Source organism: Penicillium atrosanguineum, assembly GCF_028827265.1.
Source record: "Penicillium atrosanguineum strain IBT 20685 chromosome Unknown utg000001l_segment0_segment0, whole genome shotgun sequence".
Lineage (NCBI taxonomy): Eukaryota > Fungi > Ascomycota > Eurotiomycetes > Eurotiales > Aspergillaceae > Penicillium > Penicillium atrosanguineum.
In genome coordinates this window covers 771,308-791,360 of record NW_026623133.1, presented here as the reverse complement: position 1 = coordinate 791,360, position 20,053 = coordinate 771,308, and the positions used below count along the sequence as shown (strand labels likewise).

The window sequence follows — 20,053 nt, the reverse complement described above, 5'->3', positions numbered from 1 at the left end:
AAATTGAAACTTCAATACGCCACGATGCTGTGTCTCCATTTGCAAAATCCCTTGAGTACTGTTGGAGAGATAGCAGAACCAAGATAAATCACTGATAAATAACCTGAATATGTGATATAAAAGCCATGAATTAAAAGAGTGACATGACAAAAATGCAAAGAAGCAGTAAATACAAACGCAGGTTCATAATCGAACCCGAACAAGATCGTCAGATACATCTAGCAGCTGCAACCACCAGACGCACCGCCGATACCACAGGCATAAGTCGTAGTCCCACAGTCCTGGTATTTGCTGCAAGTAATCCAACTACCTAGCCCAGCCTTGTTCGCAGTCCAGCACCATTCACCATTGCTACCACACGACTTCCAACAATACCCCTTCGAGCAGCCGTATGGCGCGGCAGTGTAGCACGCGTCGGCAGCTCGCTCATCAAGAGGGTCGCGAGTCTCAAACTGAGTGGAGTTTTTTTTTTGCTCCTCGTTGAAGGGGGCCAAAGAGGCATCCTCGAGATAACGCTCGCGGCCGAGGGGGTGCTCAACACATTTGCGAACATCGGAGGCGCTAACGCCCTCGGGGAGCTCATGAGCCTGGATCGACATCGCACCACCGAGGCTTCTGCACTCGTCGGCAATATCGTTATCGGGAACAGCAACAGCGGAGGCTGTGACAGCGCAGACGGCCAGGAGCATGAGGTTCTTGGTAATTTTCATCTTGAGGTCTAAGAAAGCAGTCAATATCTCCAACAAGTTCTTGCAAGAGGTACTTCTTCATACTGTGAATCAATTGTAGAGAGGAAGGCAATGCTTGAGAAGAGTATATTCAAGGACGTGATTGAGCTGTAGAATGATTTTCAACGATGAAAGAATCTTCCCTTCTTATACTCTTCCCTCTCGGCTCTGTCGAGCCCTTGCCCAAGCCGAAAGTCACGATCGTATGCGCGATTTTCTTTCGCAAGGCTACATCTTCGAAAATGGCCTATCTGCTTCGCTGGATCGGATACTGCAAAGACCTGTTTGCAAGTTAATCCTTGAAGAGCGGAAGGAACGTAATCTCCGTGAGTATGATTTCCTTGCGCGGTGCAAAGCTTTTGCCAACGTCAGCAGAGTCAGCTCCTATTGGCGCCCTCCATGAGCCCCCTCGATGTCTTCTTGTAGGCATGCGGTACAATTGGCCATGTCTCAACTCAGGGTCCAGTGTGTTGATGTGCGGGTCGAAAATACCTTGGCAGCTGAGGCCGAGACATGGGGGCGGAACCCTGCAGATCATTAGCTGCTCGTCAAGGTCCAAGTAGTTAGTTCCAACCAAGCTTACAGTGACTTAGCGTTGGATAGCGATGGGAAGGGTGATTTTAGGAGTTTTGGTATAGCCTGATGGTTGTCTTTGGGAATGGCATGCTTGAGTTTATGCGTGCTACATATGCATTTTACTTTTATTGCCGTTGATATTATAGGATCATAACAAGAGTCTTGGCAGGCGCATAAATGAGAATTCCTCAAACAAACCAAGCGCCTTTTCACAGACATGAGGGGGTCAGGTCCACAATCTTGAATGGTATGATTCTGCTGAAGGCTGGCACAGCGGGCATAGATGCGTCTTTGGTGGACTTTCACGTATTCTGGGCGCAACAACGGATGTTACTCCACTGGGCTGTGTGTTGTACCCGGCCATCCAACCAAATTGAGGCAAGCGGGCTGCCTGAAGACAAGGCTTGGACCCTTAAACTCCGCCCGACCGAGCTTAACTAAATTGAGTTTGAAGAGGCTTGAAGGGGCCGGGCCGCCTTGGACAACCGTCCAGAGCGCCACTCCCCGATAGACAAAAGTATTGGTGATTCACAACTGAGTAAACCTTCTCTCAATACCCCACCATTGGATATACGGGGTCCCCCTCCCTGAAAGCAAGCCCACTGTTGATTTGATGTACGCTGAACTTGCGCGAAATGCCTTTAATTTCAACTTCAATGGCTTGCATGTGCAAGCGCTCCTTCTCACTCACTCACTCTCTCTCTCTCAATGTAGTGATCCTTTGAGTCGCCGTTTATCTGGGAAAGGTAGCCGAATGAAGACGCAAGAGGGGACATATCGATCTAGCCGTAACGCCGAACAACGGCGAACGTTTCACATCACTCCGTGGGTCGCCTGCTTACTTTTGGAGTTGGCTCTCTCTCTACAGACAAAATTCTTAAAAGCTCGAGTTAAATCTCCTGGGACACTCTTCCATTTCTGTGAGGATTCCACGCATATATAAAGGTGGATGGCGTCTCGAGATGAACATTCAGTACTAAGAATAGCTGTCGTCCATTCTAGATACAAGACATAGCGCGAGGAAGCAAAAGACAGAGGCTTTCTCGCGTTCAGGGCAGCCCAGATGCATCATTCGGATCATACATATAATCTCTCTTGTTAATTTTTTTGATGCATTTTGTTCCTAGGTGTAACTTTGCGTACTACTTGCGCCCACCCTCATTCTCCCGCGTCCAATGTCGTGTAACCTTTGTTTCATTGCAGAGGCATTGATTTCTTTTCTGTCTCGTCATTCACATCATCATCTAAGGTAACAATTGATACCTTGAGGTGTGCATGGAAACGTGGCTCAAGCTGAGATGTGAAAGGAGGTCCGAGCGTTGACGATATTTACGTTTTTCAAGGATTTTAGTGTAGATACGGCTTCCTGGGTTTACGAGTTTAACTCTTATATCCCCCCCCTCGACCATCGATACAAATAAGGAGCCTCGACATGGTATACGAATACTTACCTACCTCAGCCACCTTCATGAGCTTTGTTCCATTATAATCTCTCAATCTTTCTAAAATCTATCTTTGAAAGGCTATATCTAACCTCCGAATAAGCAAGGCATACATCAACAAAATGATGGTGTTCACCATCTTCTCTGCAATACTATTTTCCACATTTGTGGTGGCAGGTCCTGTCAAGGAGGACGAGAGTCAACTTGAAAAAAGACAGATATGGTAATGAATATCAGAGTCCCAGTCATTGAAGGAGAATACCGAATACTAGGCTGACTGATATGGGGTGTGGATAGTGTGATGGGGTGGCGTCTGGGGTGGCGTCTTTTGCACCGGCGGTGGTCTTGGAGATGATTGGACTGTTTGCGTCGGAGGAGAAGGGAGAGTGTAAAGGAAATATTAATATTATGTTATGAGAAGGTGACTTAGCCCGGCTTTCAATAGACCCTGAGGCGCATTATGATGATAAAGAGGAGGGTCTCGCTTTCTGCTCATATGTTGGGAAGCGCGGAGATAAGTAACAACTTGAGGTTTCAGGCTGTTGCGAATATGCTAATTAGGAAGGATACGGGGGTGAGAAGATTTGAGGGATGAGCCTTTGAAGCAGAAGAGATGCAACTTCATACGTGTACGGATTGTGGTTGAGGTTAGAACTAAATAATGGAATTAGGAAATTCTTATGACCTCTCATGATGAGAGGGCTACGTACTATCGATAGGAATATCGACCCAATGGACGATCAGCGAACCGAAAAATGTTTCCTAGCTGAACGAGGAATTGACCCGCCACGGTAAGTGGATTCGAGAAACATTGCAAAAGTGAAATGCGGGACCAATGACTGATGTGGTCCGAATAGGGGGCATCGGGGACACTTGATTTCTCCTGACGAGGCAGATGGCGAGGACGAGCTTAGAAAGATTTTTCCACTTGGGCCGAGCTCTTCGATCGGTCTATCGACACGACTAAGAAAGGAGAGATTGGAAAAGGGAAAGGCAACCTATCGGTACCATCCGTCAGTCAACTGTTAGAAGGTCAAATGTGAAACCACTTCATTTCGAGTGGAACCTTCCATGCCGCCGATACTACCACACAACGTGCACGTCCACGTCAAAGCATTGCATCAACCACGGAATCAGATGCAACAGGTACAAGATTTGAGGCGCCAGCCCCAAAAAGCCTCAACCGTACGGGAGGCTTCGTAAAGTTTTCAGAGAAAACGCCGATTACATCACACAAACCACAGCTGGCCAGTAGCGTCGGTCTAATAGCGGCCGAAATCAATATTCCCAGGCCAGGTCCGTGCCAGTCACTGTCGCGAGACAGGATTATGCGAGACTCATTTCCATTTCCAAGGTTCATCCCCATATATTAAAAAGGAAGATGCGGAGGGAATGTCCGGGGAATAGGCATCCCGGTGTACGAATTCGGATGCGGGCACCCCAACCTCCGCAGTATGAAGGCGGGGATAGTTCGGAGAAGGAACAAGCCGACGCAGAAAAAAAACGAAAAGACTAGGTTGGCAGCGCAAGGAGCGGGACACTAGGAGCTAGACCGGCCCACATAGGTCAAGAATGGCCAGTCTCCGGGACCGCGCAGAGATTGAATCACGGCCAACAACCGGGATACACGGGATTGAGGGGAACGGGGCCCGAGTGTACGTTGTCTCCGAGTCCACTTCGGCGTGCGCCGGCCAGTCATGCCGTGTTGCTGCCGGCTCAGGGCGTCGATTCCATACCTGTTCTGGGCAAATGCCCGCACTTGGGGACCCCGGACTGGGGCATTTGTGACAGGGTAGAGTTTTCTGTTTTTCCGAGTGGGCACCCGGCTAATTGTCTCGAGAGATTAATTCTGTCTGGACTTGGCTGTGGTGCGATAACAATAGGGTAGGAATAGGGTGTCAGCAACCCAGGTTTTTTTTTTTTTCTAAAAAAAAAAGAATTCACGGAAGGGGTGGAACTGGACCCTGGGCCTTTAAGGCTTAGCAGCTTTAAGAGCTGGGAATTCATACCAACTACCACACGATCTATATTTCCATAGTCTTGGTAGACTTGGCATCCCGAGTCAGAACCCGAGTGCGGCCCAGTGTGCACCAAGCGTGCACCAAGCCGACAGCAGGGATCTCGCCGACGCCGAACGAGCCCTCCCAGAAGATGACCCGATTCAGACCTACTAAAGTCAGCCACGAGGCCTGATTCCCCGGATCCATCCAGCGATCTCTCTGGGTGACCAATCAGACCATCGCATGTGGAGTTTTCCCACCAATCACACTCCTCGGTCCCGGATCAGGCACTCGATGCTGAGACGTTGCACTCGTCTGTAACTATGCATCCCCATCCATTACATCCCCAAACCCACCCCAGATTGAGATTATCCGAAATGAGCCTGTCCACGCAGAGGGTGGGGACTGAGCACGATGGGATTCTTGGGCCTGCACCCCGTAGCCAGGAGAGTCGATCTATTTAAGTTCTCCCTGTTCCGGCGTGCTTTTTCTTTTCTTTTTCTTCTGTTCAGTTCCAGCTTCCCCCCCTTTCTTTCTTCCTTCCTTCCTATACCTGGGATCACCGTCTCGGCTCATTCAAGATGGCCGTGGGCAACATCTATGTGATCGCCGCCGTCGCCGTTATTGGTGGCGGTCTATTCGGTTTCGACATTTCGTCTATGTCTGCTATTCTCGGCACCACTGCCTATAAGTGTTACTTTAACGAGGGCCCCCTTGGTCCTCCCTTTACCGATGATGATCAATGCTCTGGTTTGAGCTCGCTTAACCAGGGTGGTGTGACTGCTGCTATGCCTGCTGGTTCCTGGCTTGGTGCGCTGATCTCGGGCTATATCTCTGACCGTATGGGCCGCAAGTATTCTATCATGGTTGGTTGTATTATCTGGTATGTTGATCATGCTAATCTTGATCCTTTCATTTGCAAGCCAATTGAGCATGTCACTAATCACACTTCTTTCCCCAGGTGTATCGGTTCCGCTATTATCTGCGCTTCTCAGAACGTGGGCATGCTCGTCGCCGGCCGTGTCATCAACGGTCTCTGCGTCGGTATGGAGTCCGCCCAGGTCCCCGTCTACATCTCCGAGATCGCCCCTCCCTCCAAGCGTGGCCGTCTCGTCGGCTCCCAGCAATGGGCCATCACCTGGGGTATCCTGATCATGTACTACATTTCCTTTGGCTGCTCCTACATCGGAGGCGGTACCTCCTCCACTTACAGCACTTCCGTCTTCCGTATTCCCTGGGGTGTGCAGATGGTCCCCGCCATCTTGCTCTTCTTCGGAATGATGCTCCTGCCCGAGTCACCTCGCTGGCTCGCTCGCAAGGACCGCTGGGAAGAAGCTCGCGCCGTCCTCACCCTTGTCCACGGACATGGTGATCCTAACTCCCCCTTTGTGCAGGCCGAGATGCAGGAGATCGGTGAGATGTGCGAGTTCGAGCGCCAGCACGCCGATGTTACCTACTGGGAACTGTTCAAGCCCAAGATGATCCACCGTACCATGACTGGCATCTGGTGCCAGATCTGGTCCCAACTCACTGGTATGAACGTCATGATGTACTACATCAACTATGTCTTCAACATGGCCGGCTACTCCGGTAACAGTGCCCTGCTCGCTTCTTCCATCCAGTACATCATCAACGTGATCTGCACCGTCCCGGCTTTGATCTGGGTTGATCGTTGGGGCCGTCGCCCTACCCTCCTGGTCGGCGCCGCCTTTATGATGGTCTGGATGTATGCCAACGCCGGTATCATGGCCATGTACGGTACCGTCGTCCCTGGAGGTATCGATGGTGTCGCCGAAGAATCCATGATTCTCTCCGGTGCCCCAGCCAAGGGCCTGATCGCCTGCACGTACCTCTTCGTCGCCTCCTACGCTCCGACCTGGGGTCCCGTTTCTTGGGTCTATCCCTCTGAGCTGTACCCGCTCCGCGTCCGCGGCAAGGCCGTCGCCCTTGCGACCTCTGCCAACTGGGCATTTAACACCGCTCTGGGTCTGTTCACGCCCGTCGCTTTCGCCACTATCCGCTGGCAGACGTACATCATCTTCGGCGTGTTCTTGACTGTTATGTGGTTCCATGTCTTCTTCCTCTTCCCCGAGACTGCTGGTAAGACTCTTGAGGAGGTCGAGGTGATTTTCGAAGATCCTAATGGTATTCCGTACCTTGGCACCGCTGCCTGGAAGACTAAGCATGATACCAAGCGGACGGAGGCTGCTGAAGCTGGTGACGTTGAGGCTCTTGGTGATAAGCTTGCGTTGGGCGACAAGTCCGTTGTCTCTCACAAGGAGACTACTGCTTAAGTGTTGAAGCTCGATGGGCGTTGAGTTTGTGGCGACTGTGTCGTTTCACTGGATGATGTTATGTAAAAAGTTTTCGTTCAGGAAACATCTTGACATATAAGATTTCTATTTTTAATTTATCAATTCCTTGAGGAACTGAACTATGGATCATTGCAAGTAGATCTGAACATAGCTGTTACAGGAATCTGGGGAAGAGATCGATCTGCAGGACCCCCGGAGGTGGCGGCTCAATCCACTTGGGCATTGGAGTAATATTCATTTGCAGCCCCTCGAAACAAGGTTGACCTTGGATTATTCAATCTTTCGTCGAACTAATTTCAGGTACAAGGCGTTGACACTGCTATTTCACAGTTGGTGCATACTTGCATCAAAGTACTGGGGTTCTTCCAGGGCTACTTCGAAATTTGTAGTAGATGACGTAATTGAGCACGCGGTAACTATTTTCAAGAGGCTTAAAACACGATCAATATAGCGTGTAGAAACAAGCTACTTGCTATGACAAGGAAATCTTTTCAGTCAAATAAATTCCGAGAATCCGGCCCATAAAATAAGCCTGGCACCGGGACCAGCTCGGATAGCTCTGAATCAAAGCTATGGTGATCAGGTACGGAGTTCCCACTGTGGGACTTGGCACTCGCCTGGTCCTTTGTGTACCCGGAAGAGATCATTGAGTTTGCTCGGATTGTGTATTGCGTAGTAGTATCGCATAGTATCGCACAGCTGACGTCTCTGCAATGCATCCGCTGCGTTGCAAAGAGTAGCCGGAGTGTTCCACCTTAGAGAGACCGAGGCATCGTGAACGCCAAGAGCGAAGAGAAGAGCGCGGAAATCGGGCTGAGAATTCAAGTGGGTCGAGAATTAGCCCCTGGGATCGGGAAAAAGAAAAAAAAGTGATGGTCGTCACCGATGAAACCCAATCTTCCGTGATTTCACATTTCCTCCTTTCCCTTCCCGTCAATGTTCCCCCGGAACACGTGAGCGATCTACAACTTTTCTGCCCATCTATCTCCCCGTTCTCTTTGACCTCCACCATCGACCTCAACATACCTCGTACTCTCGTATTCGACTCCCGCCATGGTTCGCCCGCGCGGAAGGTCGAATCTGGGCGTGGACATTCGGGGAGACACCAGCGCTCCCGCGATGTCCACCATGAATGAAGTCAGCCCGATTGAGCCTTCCTCTCCCGACCTGAGTAAGGTACGTGGTCTCGATCTCCCGACTCGACTCCCTCTAACTCGGCGCGTCAGCAATTGGACAAGCAGAATGCAGACAAGGCCAAGACACATTCTAAGAAGCGCCGCAATCGCTCCCTCCTCCACCGCTTCGCCGATACCTGCCTCCGCTACACCTGGCTCCTTCCGCTGCTCGTCATGACCTTCCTGCTGTCGTTGTACGCGGTTAACCCGACTACTTCGAACCCCATGCATAGCGCCATCTTCCTATCCTACCCTCAGCCGCCCAAGTCGCCCGGCGGTCCCATCATGTACGGCAAGGGTAAGAAGGATATCGCTTTCGTGGCCTTCTACACCGTGGTGCTGTCCTTCACGCGCGAGTTCATCATGCAGCAGCTCATTCGCCCGTTCGCGGTGTACTGCGGTATCCGCGGAAAGGGAAAGACTGCGCGCTTCATGGAGCAGGTGTATACCGCCATCTACTTCGGCATCTTCGGACCTTTCGGTCTATACGTCATGAAGCGCTCGGATATTTGGTACTTCAACACCGCTGCCATGTTTGAGGGCTTCCCACACCGCGAGCACGAGGGACTTTTCAAGGCTTACTACCTCCTTGAGGCTAGCTACTGGGCGCAGCAGGCTATTGTGCTTCTGCTGCAGCTGGAGAAGCCGCGCAAGGATTTCAAGGAATTGGTTGGACATCATATTATCACTCTGGCGCTTATTGCGCTCAGCTATCGGTTCCACTTTACCTACATGGGTCTTGCGGTGTATATCACGCACGATGTTTCGGACTTTTTCCTGGCGGTATGTGGAAATTACGATAACATGGGACGGAAGACCGAGCTAACATTGTTGCACAGACCTCCAAAACACTCAACTATCTCGATGCGTACATCACCATTCCCTACTTCGGCACATTCGTCGGCATGTGGATTTACCTCCGCCACTATTTGAATCTGAAGATTCTCTGGGCCGTTCTGACTGAGTTCCGCACCGTTGGACCCTTCGAGTTGAACTGGGAGACCCAGCAGTACAAGTGCTGGATCAGTCAGTACATCACATTCGCTCTGCTGGCCAGTCTGCAAGCCGTCAACCTCTTCTGGCTCTTCCTGATCCTGCGCATTCTCGCCAACTACATCTTCAACAGCGTCACGAAAGACGAGCGCAGCGAAGACGAAGATGAAGAAGAACTTGAGACAGATCCCAAGGCTATCGCCACCGGCATCGAGAACCAAGCCCCCCAGCTCCTCGTCAACGGCGAACCCGCTGAGGACCGCGGCCCTCGCCCCCGCAGCAAGAAGGACGCATAAGTCCACTGCCCCTTTTCCTCGAACCACTGTGTTAGTGGTTCACTTTCAGAAGGAAAGAGGCCCCAAATTTCAATTTTGTCTCGACACCGGTTCCATATATGGCGCGCTCGCCTGTTTATAATTATGCATAAAAGGGAATCTAAATTTGCAGGCTTGGTGTTTGACCGTTCGGAGCGTGTCGTTTCCCTGTCTTTCATGTCTCATACGGTTGATGGTTGTACTGGATGTTGGCATGCTATATGATGCTGTGCATTATGCATTATGCATTGGTGGGAGATTTTCTATTCGTTGCACAGTTTGCCTTTTCATTAAAGGTTCATTCGGCTGTTGTGTTTATCACTACCTTTTTATTCTCTCTTTATGTTTGTGCTCTGTGGAGACCCGGGATCGCTCAAGGTATCCGTTGGATCTAGCAGAGACACTGTTGATGCGCTGATACGAATATATCAATGATCTTCATGTGAATGCTTTTTGTGTAGCTTAAGTGCTGAGTGGGCGTGTGGATGTGAACTCATATATAGATGTTACTCTCTTTAAGGCATGGAAGCTTTTTGAAAAGAGAAGACTATGGGAAAATACAAGATTGATCAATTGATCGAGATCATGTCGGACATTCAATTCATGATCTCCAAGTGCTAGGTGTACATGTACAAGAGACACTATTGATTCTATCCGTAGCAAAATTCGAGGATTCAGACTCGTGCAGAGCTTACTCAGACTTGTCCGACTTTCCCTCGGCCTTTCCTTCCTTTTCGCTCTTGTCAGATTCCTTTTTGGCGGCGGACTATGGATCAGTTAGCTTGGTGACCTGTGATGTAGAGTCAATCGACAAACCTCATCCTTGTTCTCGTTGGAGGCTTCTTTCTGAGGCTTCTTGTCGTCCTTGGAGTCGTCCTTGGAGTCGTCCTTCTTGGCTTCCTTGTTGTCCTTGGAGTCGTCCTTCTTGGCGTCCTTGTTGTCCTTGGAATCGCCCTTCTGAGCTTCCTTGTCGTCTTTGGAATCGCCCTTCTGAGCTTCCTTGTCGTCTTTGGAGTCGCCCTTCTGAGCTTCCTTGTCGCCCTTGGAGTCGTCCTTGGACTCATCCTTGGATTCTTTAGATCCCTCCTTAGATTCCTTGGGTTGTTCTTTGGACTCCTTGGGCTCGGTAGACTTCTTTTCCTTCTCATCGTCCTTCTTCTGCTCAGTAGCTTGTGTCTCCTTGTCTTCCTCCTTGGGTTTTTTATCTTTCTCCTCTCCAGCATCAGAGTCAGAAGATGCCTCCTCTACCTTCTCCCCAGCTTCTTCCTTGTGCTCGCCATGAGCATCATCGTGTTCATGGCCATGAGAGTTGTCAGAACCAGAAGGCCAGAGGTAGTAAATCATAGGGAGGGTAACACCAGCGGACGCAAGGAGCCTATAAAAAAAACATTTCGTGAGAACACGTAATCGGCCCAAGTATAACGACATACAACATACCATGGAATATCACTACTCGCGTGCTCATCATGGCCCTTTCCACCGGTAGAATTGAACCTCCTACCCAGAACCTGACCGCTACGCCTCACGACCGGAGTGCGAAAGGCCTGAGCTGCATTAGCAGCGCGGAGTACCGAGCGGCGCGCAAAGACCATGGTGGTACGAATTGAAGTGCAGGTATAGAGAATTGAGGAAGTGTGGTAGAATTAGAAGAGATTAGAGAGGAGGCGAGGTTACCACGAGACCGTGAGACACTAGCTAGCAATTAACTAAGGTACAAGGCACGGAGCCTATCGTAAGACATCATCCCCAGCCGCTTCCGATGGTCTGTGCGGGTGCCACGGTGATGTAATGGTCCTGCAAGCCTGCTTTCTTGCCCGTCTCTGAGTGTTGGATATCATATGCGAGGGTAGTTGGTATCCCTGGGGAGGTACTGATTGGTTTGAATAGATTGGAGTTGCCTTATTTCGTCCCTAGATGTGTGTTCCTATCGAAGGGTTCATAGCTCGTGGGGACGGGCGGAGACTCCTCCCATCTGATTAGATTGACAACATCAGTGAGGCTGATGGTGCCAACTGACTTTATTATTATGAATGATCTGATCTTATTTGGGCCCAATGGTTCGAATTGAGGTGTTTAAGCATTAGATGACTTTATTCTGATTTTACTTACACCCAGTTCTGCCTCAGGCAACCAGGCTTCTAGGCATCAACTCAGCTTCTGCCTGAGGCGAAAGACCCCACGTTTGGCGCAGCTATCAGCCTCGTTGACGATAACGTTCTCAAGCTTCTCCCCTCCTTTCTGCACAGACTCTTACGTACCGCCCAAGGCCTTGTCACAGCCATGGGAGACCGACACGTCACCCAGCAGAGCATCTTCACCCTTCTGGGCAAGCTTGACGACCCCGATGCCGACCTGCGATACATGTCCCTCAATGATCTATTCAACATTCTCAACAGCCCAAACTCCTCATTCCTCTCTGGCGATGAGCGATCTGCCTCTAAGCTGGCCGATGGTCTGCTCAAGGCATTGGATGACCAGCACGGCGACGTTCAAAACCAAGCGTTGAAGTGGTGCGTGACATCCTCCTCTGCTTTCCGTTCGCGACTAATGCAGACCACAGTCTCGGCCCCTTGGCTCTTCGACTGCCATTCAATGCGCTTATGCCCTTGCTTGAAAAATTGACCAACCTCACCTCCTCCCAGACGCTTGACACCTCTGTCCCCAATACCGCCCTTCGTACCATTGTCGATACCCTCCCTCGTCCTCAAGCCGGACAGCCTGCGACTCCGTCCGCAGTCACCGCATATAACGCCGTATCCAAGGTCTTGATTCCTAGGCTGGTTGGCCCGACTCAATCAAGCTCCGGCCGACGCGGCTCCGTTGTGCGGGGCATGTTGGAGAAGGATCCGTCCAAGGGCTTCAGTAGTGATGCCATCGATGTGCTCATTAAAGTGGTTACATGTTTCGGACCGCTTCTTCAGGAGCATGAGCTGGTGGCTCTGACTGAGCCCGTCATGGCCATCATTCATAACGACACTGCGGGAACTGTAGTCACTAAGCGTGCGCTGGCGGGCATTTCAGGACTGGTTCTTTTCTACTCTGATTCCCAGCTCAATGCTTTTGTGAAGCGCCTGGCGGATACTCTGGCATCCCCGGATATTTCCACTGTCCACAGACGTCATCTTATTGCGGCGATCGGTACTATTGCCCGAAGTGCCCCCGCCAAATTCGGCCCACATCTGAACAGTCTTGTACCATTCGTCTTCTCTGCTGTTGGGGAGGAGGGTGTTACAGCTAACTGAGCTGGTTGCTTGCTCTCAATAGTCTGCGGATAGACATTGCAGACTCCAAGTGCCTGGCATCTAGTGTCCCTAATGCAACACCGCCAACCTGGGCGATTCATGTAAGCGTTTACGAATGTTAAGCCTACTTTGCCGGTAAAGCAAATCGCGCAGCTTGACTTCTAAGGCAGGATGCGTCAGCTGGGAGCTGTATAGGATACAATGGAGGGCCAGCCTGACTGAACTTAACGATACCCACGTTGACTTTCCATGCGAACATCTTCTATGTCATGGAAGATTCAAAAACAGAACACATCTGCATATTATGGAACATGTTTAACATCGAGGGGCGAGCTCTCCTCATCATTTAGCTTTAATCTCGCCAATGCAACTTTGCTTCCTCGCTAACTCCGAATGTGCCCAACGTACTTGCCTTGAATGGCAGTCTTTTGACTTCCCTCACTTCTCCCACTTCTCGCACTGCCCCTTCTCACCTTTCTCACCAGTCTGCATAGCCAGCTTACCCTACATTCTATTGTCTTTTTTACCTGGTGCTATACTTCATGATGCGGTTATATCGGTTCCTTGTTATTATCGCCCTTCTCATGGGCATCGCCCAATGCTTCTTCTTCGATATTGTGAATTCCGTCCCAACCGACACTGTCCTGGATCAGCCCGAGCCAGCCGTCGAAGAGTCTGTGGCCGAAGTTGAAGGCCAGATTGAGATTATTCAGTCCCGCGAGTTCACCCAGAACGCCGACTACAAGTGCGGTGCCAAATGGGGCAGATGCCCTATGGGCACCTGCTGCTCTGCCTCAGGTAAGTCCCAATCCAAGTTGACCGACAACGCACTGACCAGACTCGGATACCAGGTTACTGTGGCACCTCCCAGTTGCACTGCCGCTCTCCTGACTGCTTGATTGACTGGGGCCAATGCGATGCCGACCGAACACCCGAGGGACCGCCCACAAAGGACATCCTTCGCCCTAGCATTGGTAAAGTTCCGTACGGCCCGCAGGAGATCCGTTCCTGCACTGTTCCCGGAACAGTCGCTTTGACATTTGATGATGGCCCAACTCGGTATACTGGTGAACTTCTTGATCTGCTCGACAAATACGAAGCGCCAGCTACTTTCTTTGTCACCGGTGTCAATAACGGCAAAGGCCAGATTGATGATCCCAGCTTGCCTTGGGCTCCTCTCATTGAGCGTATGCTACTGAGTGGTCATCAAATCGCCAGTCACACCTGGTCACACGAGGATCTCAGCAAAATCACCCCGACCCAGCGCCGCGATCAGATGGAGAAGAACGAAGCCGCCCTGCGGAACATTATGGGAAGCTTCCCGACTTATATGCGCCCTCCTTTCTCGAAATGTCATGCTGGCTCTGGATGCCGCGAGGCCATGGGCGACATGGGATACCACATTATTCTCTATGATATCGACACAGACGACTGGAAGAATGACAGTCCGGATCACATTCAATTATCCAAAGACCTTTTTGACAACGCTCTTGCCAAGGGAAACCCTGCGACCAAGTCTTGGCTGGTCATTGGTCATGATGCGCACGAGCAAACTGTCCACAACCTTACAGAGCATATGCTGAAAACGATTATTCGACTTGGGTATCGCCCCGTCACAGTCGGCGATTGTCTCCAAGACCCGCGCGACAATTGGTACCGCATTGACAACCGATGGCCCGGCCACAAGAACAAGAAGAAGCCACCCAGGAAGGGTCCTCAAAAGGGGATTCCACAACAGGTCTCCGTCGATGGCAGCTGTGGCTCAAACTATACCTGCCTCGGTTCCCACTTTGGACTATGCTGCAGCAGCGTCTATCTCTGTGGAAACACTACCTTGCATTGCGGCGTCGGCTGTCGCAAAGACTCTGGATACTGTACCGTCGAGACACCCTCCAACGGCGACCCATGGGATCCCAAATTTCCAGGCAAGAGTGGCAAGTCTGAAGGCGAGTCTGATTTTCGCGCTGTTGGCACCGCCGCTTTGACTTCGCTTCTTCTGGCTCTGATTGCCGCCATGTTCATGTGATTCTCTTGAGTCCAATATTTGTTACTTGGGACGGCCCGACTGTGGGTTCATAGGATTCAGCGATGTTGTATTTATATCCACCCCTCGTGGCTGCTTTCCCTGTCCCTCATTGCCTTCCCACTCCGACGAGGTCTGGTTTCACCGAACAAATCCCCGTGACTAAGGTCTTTAAATGAATCTTTTTACTTCGAAACGAAGTTTTGTGTTCTTTTCATCGTAAGACTTGTCATTCCTCACTGAGATAAATGCCCATCGAGGCATTAAGATGCAAAGTTATGTATATTAGAACCAGTCCCACAAACAGATCTCCAGATCAAATCAAAACAACAGTCCATGCAAGAAACAAAGGGGTATAAGAATAATCAAAGCAGCACAAGAATCCAGAATCCGGGATGAAAATGACAACTCAATCTATCCATCACTTCCGAACAACCTTCAACAAAGGCGCAATCCGCGCCCTCTTACTCAGTCCTACTCGGTATGGCACTTTACCCGTCGATGAGATGGGGCTGTGCGCGCCTGGTGTTTTCCGTGTCTTCATATCTGGTTGAGGTGTTTGGGGGAGGGGGTTGGTTGGTTCATTGAGTGTCTCTAGGACGGGTGTTTGGTCTGTGCTAGGGACTGTGGGCTTCTCAACAGGGATATCAGATGTAGCTTCAGGAGCTGGAACTGGAGGCTCTGGGGCTTGATTCTCTTTTAAGGCTTCCGCGTCAATGGGTTGTTCAGATGTCGTCTTTCGCTTGCGTCCTCGCTTTTTCGGCGCCGGCTGTTCTTCCGATTGCTTGGATTGAGCCTTTTCTTCCATGCTTGGATTCTTTGTCGATTGAGGCGCATTTCCCTTGATGGGTTCTGGAATCGTGGTTTTCGTGCTCGTGTTGTTGGCATCCGTCTGAATAGGCCTTGGATCTACCCAGATGACATCGTCGTCCGCGGCACGAGTCTTCTGCATCACCGAATCCGCAGTTTTGCTTCTTTTGACCTTTTTCTTGGTCTCTTTCCCATCTGGTGGCAGAGGAGCTTTAACCTTCAGGATTGTAACCCTATTAGCCCTGGGGGGTTCAGCTCCCACAACCTCTTTCTTGTTCGTTGTGGTTTCTCCACTAGTTGCAGCTTTAGAAGGTCGGCCTGGCTTCCGCTTCTCGGGCTTACTCTTAATGGACCCGGATTCCACCATGGCGAGTTCATCATCGTCATCGTTCTCTGGCATCGACTGTTTCTTTGGAGGCCCGCGCTTCTTAACCGTGGTTACCTCGACAGTCACCGCAGGCAAAGAGAGCTCGTCGTGGGTATCAGCCTCCGAGTATCGTGGGGACATCAGGCCTGATCTGGCATTGTCGCTCTTCGCGCGACTCACTCCCGGCGACGCGACAGATGACATTGGCTCTGTGTCATGTGGAGAATATGGCTGTGATTGCAGAGACTTGGATCTCCCGGTGTCCTTTTGTGGCGGATGCGCACGCGAATTTTGAGTGATATGGATGGTTGAAGGATATGAGATTGTTTCTCCGTATTCTCCAAGAGGAGAATCCACGGTGGTCGACGCTACGGGTGTACTATACTCGTGACCGTGTGCCTGAATAGACGGGACAAGTTGTGTCGCCTCGTATGAAGGGTAAACCACTTTCTTAATGGGCTTGGATTCGATATTAGTGACCTCGTTCGTCTGCTGGTACTGGTAGATCGGCATGGTAGGGAAAGAACCCGGTTGCGATATCTCGCTCGAATACGGCGTCGCCGTCGAAGGGAGACGCTGGGCAAGACTGGAAGCCTCGTCGTCAAAGAGGCGCTGCTGTGCAAGCCCGATTTCTGTCATCATTGCGCCTGTGCCTAGGTGTGTTAGTTCAAGCACCGAGGCTTGTTGGCTGCACGCACCAATTGATCCACCGCCGCCTTCACCAGTCGATGGAATCCACCTTTCTTCGCGTCGCTGTTGCGATGAATTGAGATTCGCGCGGTGATTCTCTTGTGATTGCAGGAACTGGTCGAAGTTGACGTTTAACTGTAGCTCCGCGCTAGCATCATGGTGCTCAATTGGGTAATGTGTTTGCTGGTCCGCGCCGGGATCGTGGTGTCCTTGGATAAAGGACTCAAGACCCTGGGGCGGGTCAATGGAGGTCGAGGCCTCCTCCTCAACAAGAGGCTCGTCCTCGTCGGAGTCTTGGATCACTCGGTCCCAGCTCATTGGAGTGTCGTCGTGGATGCGCAGTGAGAAGAAGGCGAGCTTATCGGCGCGTTGCGATGAGACACGCGATCACGTGATGATAAGCACAGTCTAGACTATGGAAATACAAATAGGAAGTAACTTGTAGTTAGGTATTTTAATTTGAATTATGATGAGTTGTACACGCATATGTTGCGCGCTGTTGATATTCAAGACTCGGCGTCTAAGAGTATCCTAAGAAGAAACACAAGGCTTATGCACGATGCGAGTTAACAGGTAAAAGGGCAGGTCTTGCAGACACTGCCAACGGAAAGAAAGAACGCCGGACTCATCCACAATGGTAGGTGTGAAATCCCAGCCCTCCGCGGGCTTATAACACCAACAGAGCCGACAGATCAAGAACAGAATCTCAAGGATCCAGCAACTCAGATGCAACAGAAAGATACAGAGGTATAGTCATAAGTCACTGGGTATCTTAGGCGACAGACGCAAATGCACCGACTCGCAAAATCACAGAACACCTCCAGGTAAATTGATTTGCCCTTGGCGTCCACCTTCAAATCCGGCACTGTTGGGCGCTGAACCGGTGGGTGGGTACGACGTCGGGTTATCCGGATGAATTTTTCGCAACATGAACATCGGCTTCCGTCCTTCCTTCTCAAGTTGTTTGAAGAGTAATAGAGGTTTCTCATCTAACGCGAGGCATCGTTCCTGGTCGCCGTAAACGATATAGAGTGCATAGTTCTTCGGGTCGGAGTGAATATTGTATTTCTTTAGAGCAGCAGGAAGGACCTTGTAACACGGGTCCTCCCAAGACACACGAAATGATTTGAAAATTTCCACGCTGGAGGGCTCGCCGGTGTTGCGATTTTCCGTGCGAGATGCAGAAGACGGTGTTTCTGTTCGAGGCGGTTGCTGACTGGGAGTGTGCCGATCAGCTCTGGACAAGCTTCTTTGTAACTCTTCAGGGTGATCATGTCTGGAGTTGGAGCTGGGCTGGGAGTAGGAACGTGGATTGAGTGTCTGGTGCTGAACAGTGTGGGCGTTGGGAGATGTCGGTGATGGAACTCCAGGTGAGTGCTGCGTTCCTCCATTCATCGAAGCAGTGAGGTGAGAAGAAGCAGCAAAGGCGGCGGCAGATGGATCAAGACTGGCTCCGTCGGGGTAGTTCCGCCCCTCGTAGACGGAAGGAGGGATATGTGTCGGTGAGTTATTCTTGGGTGTTGCGCCTCCACCATACGTGCGTTTGGAGAAAGCCCGACTCAGTTTCGATGACGAGAGATTATCAACGAGAGTGAGCTGGGAAGGTGATGTTAGAGTTGCACCGTCATGATAGGTGTCTGATGACTGGCTCATGGAAGAGGGCGGAGGAAGCGGCTGGTGTCGATCTTTGGCGATTTTGATAACGGGCAAAATTTCTTCCCTTAACCGTCGGTAATCCTCTGCAAGGCGGCGCATTTCCGCCTGTACTGTGATAATGGTTTCATCTCGACGCTGAATTGACTGAATGAGACGGGCCAGGTCGTCCTGGGATGCAGTTTCGTTCATACTTTGGTCGGCAGCTGTGCGAACTGTTAGCAGGAGCCTAATTGACCAGCTTGGCGAAGGAGACGTACAGAGAGGGATATAGTGGTCAACATCCAGAGGAACATGCTGTCGAACTTTGATCTCATAGACGCTTTTCAAAATCGTCAACCGATGCCCGACACTGTTGATGCCCATTTCCTTCAGTTCATCATGTTTGAGCGCGATAAGTGCTTCGCCCACGATTCCATTCTCTACAAAGTCGCTGTCAGAATTGGTACTTGCCACAGCGATAAGTCTAACTTACCTCGGAAGGTCCCACAGTATTGGAGGAGACCGAGCGATGTCAGAAATTCAATACATTCATCTGCTGTCCATTCCGAGATGATTGATCGCGGGGTGCGTGGGCCGTCGCTGCCGTAGCCGAATTTGGTGGGGGTGTGTTCCGAGGATGGAATATCGGACTCAATGGGAGAAGCCTCGAACTCCGTTTGGAGGTGTGGCGAAGTGATTACACTGCGTTCGTACTCGTCGTCCGCATCGGAGTCGGCGTGATAAGAGGTGTGAAGCATCGTGCCGGGTAATGTTCAGCGGCAAGGTTTTGTGCGCGAAAGACGAAGTCCGCTGGATTTGCACCAGTGCCGCCAGCAGAGCAGGGTTGTCAGACAGAGCTGACAGGGAAGCGCTTGGTAAATATGCGTCGGGTGGGTCTAGATCATGAGAGCGCGGTTTAATGAGGGCGGAGGGAAGGCTCGAGCCTGTCAAGCAAGCATAGACCGCAGTGATTGCAGAAAGGACAACACGCGGTTATATCGCGCGATGCAAGTCTGGAGGGACTTTGGGCCCCCTGTGATGATAGGCGCCGGAGGTTGAAAACGAGGGTAGACGCGGGAAGGAGAGCGGGGAAGCTTTCCCGGTCGCGGGTTATTGTTGATGGCTTCGTGGGGTCTGGAAGAGCACGCCAGAGCAGCCGCGGGACAAAACCAGGAGGGAAAGATGATAGCAGGCGACAGCGATGGCAGATACACAAGCGAGCTGGGATTCTCGAGGTCGATGGGCGTCGCAAATGGGACGCATCGATGGTGTGCACGTGACACGGTCTGGACTCGGGCACATCCGCACCTTTTTCTCTCCTTTTGTATATCTCGCTGATGGGGCATGAATTTTAGGTTATCACCTTTAATGACGATGCACTAATTAGTCGCTCGGGACTAAACCTTCCTAGAATGGACCCAAGGTGTCTTGGATCTCACGGAGATCAGCGAAATAGAACTTGTTGGCCACCTTGAGCGCCCCACTCGCTCGGTGACGCGCGGGCATTGAGACTGGAGAATGCTTCTAGACTCTTGGTCGAGTGACAGGTTGTCTACTGATAAAGTTTGAGCCGTTTTCAAAGTTAAGATGAGTTACCTGTTTGAAGGGATTGGCCATCTGACCTCTTTCTAGGTACCTGTGTATACTCTTGTGTCCCAATGGTGCAAAGGGAGTGCCCGCATTATTGACAAGAGCAAATAGAATTGATCGGGCTTTTTGACATGTCTACGGAGATAATTATTA

General features: G+C 50.9%; 9 protein-coding genes across 9 annotated transcripts; 4 read left to right on the top strand and 5 right to left on the bottom strand.

Moving 5' to 3' along the window:
* Window positions 1-218: 218 nt before the first annotated feature.
* N7443_000298 (uncharacterized protein) lies at window positions 219-710 on the bottom strand (the record flags this gene model as incomplete). Its single annotated transcript, XM_056880354.1, has 1 exon — window positions 219-710. The coding sequence occupies one exon, from the start codon at window positions 708-710 to the stop codon at window positions 219-221; it is 492 nt and encodes a 163-aa protein (XP_056745592.1).
* A 4,060-nt stretch (window positions 711-4,770) lies between these two features.
* Window positions 4,771-4,953, bottom strand: N7443_000297 (uncharacterized protein; the record flags this gene model as incomplete). Its single annotated transcript, XM_056880353.1, has 1 exon — window positions 4,771-4,953. The coding sequence occupies one exon, from the start codon at window positions 4,951-4,953 to the stop codon at window positions 4,771-4,773; it is 183 nt and encodes a 60-aa protein (XP_056745591.1).
* A 374-nt stretch (window positions 4,954-5,327) lies between these two features.
* Window positions 5,328-7,040, top strand: N7443_000296 (sugar porter family MFS transporter; the record flags this gene model as incomplete). The annotated part of the gene is made up of 1 exon (XM_056880352.1): window positions 5,328-7,040. The coding sequence occupies one exon, from the start codon at window positions 5,328-5,330 to the stop codon at window positions 7,038-7,040; it is 1,713 nt and encodes a 570-aa protein (XP_056745590.1).
* A 1,074-nt stretch (window positions 7,041-8,114) lies between these two features.
* N7443_000295 (TLC domain-containing protein) lies at window positions 8,115-9,525 on the top strand (the record flags this gene model as incomplete). The annotated part of the gene is made up of 3 exons (XM_056880351.1): window positions 8,115-8,237; window positions 8,288-9,019; window positions 9,076-9,525. 3 exons carry the CDS (start codon window positions 8,115-8,117, stop codon window positions 9,523-9,525), a joined length of 1,305 nt encoding a protein of 434 aa, XP_056745589.1.
* A 709-nt stretch (window positions 9,526-10,234) lies between these two features.
* N7443_000294 (uncharacterized protein) lies at window positions 10,235-11,135 on the bottom strand (the record flags this gene model as incomplete). Its single annotated transcript, XM_056880350.1, has 3 exons — window positions 10,235-10,309; window positions 10,360-10,918; window positions 10,981-11,135. 3 exons carry the CDS (start codon window positions 11,133-11,135, stop codon window positions 10,235-10,237), a joined length of 789 nt encoding a protein of 262 aa, XP_056745588.1.
* A 688-nt stretch (window positions 11,136-11,823) lies between these two features.
* N7443_000293 (uncharacterized protein) lies at window positions 11,824-12,785 on the top strand (the record flags this gene model as incomplete). The annotated part of the gene is made up of 2 exons (XM_056880349.1): window positions 11,824-12,053; window positions 12,104-12,785. 2 exons carry the CDS (start codon window positions 11,824-11,826, stop codon window positions 12,783-12,785), a joined length of 912 nt encoding a protein of 303 aa, XP_056745587.1.
* Window positions 12,786-13,330: 545 nt separating this feature from the next.
* N7443_000292 (chitin deacetylase CDA6) lies at window positions 13,331-14,811 on the top strand (the record flags this gene model as incomplete). Its single annotated transcript, XM_056880348.1, has 2 exons — window positions 13,331-13,583; window positions 13,637-14,811. 2 exons carry the CDS (start codon window positions 13,331-13,333, stop codon window positions 14,809-14,811), a joined length of 1,428 nt encoding a protein of 475 aa, XP_056745586.1.
* A 418-nt stretch (window positions 14,812-15,229) lies between these two features.
* Window positions 15,230-16,993, bottom strand: N7443_000291 (uncharacterized protein; the record flags this gene model as incomplete). Its single annotated transcript, XM_056880347.1, has 1 exon — window positions 15,230-16,993. The coding sequence occupies one exon, from the start codon at window positions 16,991-16,993 to the stop codon at window positions 15,230-15,232; it is 1,764 nt and encodes a 587-aa protein (XP_056745585.1).
* Window positions 16,994-17,482: 489 nt separating this feature from the next.
* Window positions 17,483-19,068, bottom strand: N7443_000290 (adaptor protein STE50; the record flags this gene model as incomplete). Its single annotated transcript, XM_056880346.1, has 3 exons — window positions 17,483-18,534; window positions 18,589-18,750; window positions 18,804-19,068. The coding sequence occupies 3 exons, from the start codon at window positions 19,066-19,068 to the stop codon at window positions 17,483-17,485; spliced, it is 1,479 nt and encodes a 492-aa protein (XP_056745584.1).
* Between the last annotated feature and the right edge of the window lie 985 nt (window positions 19,069-20,053).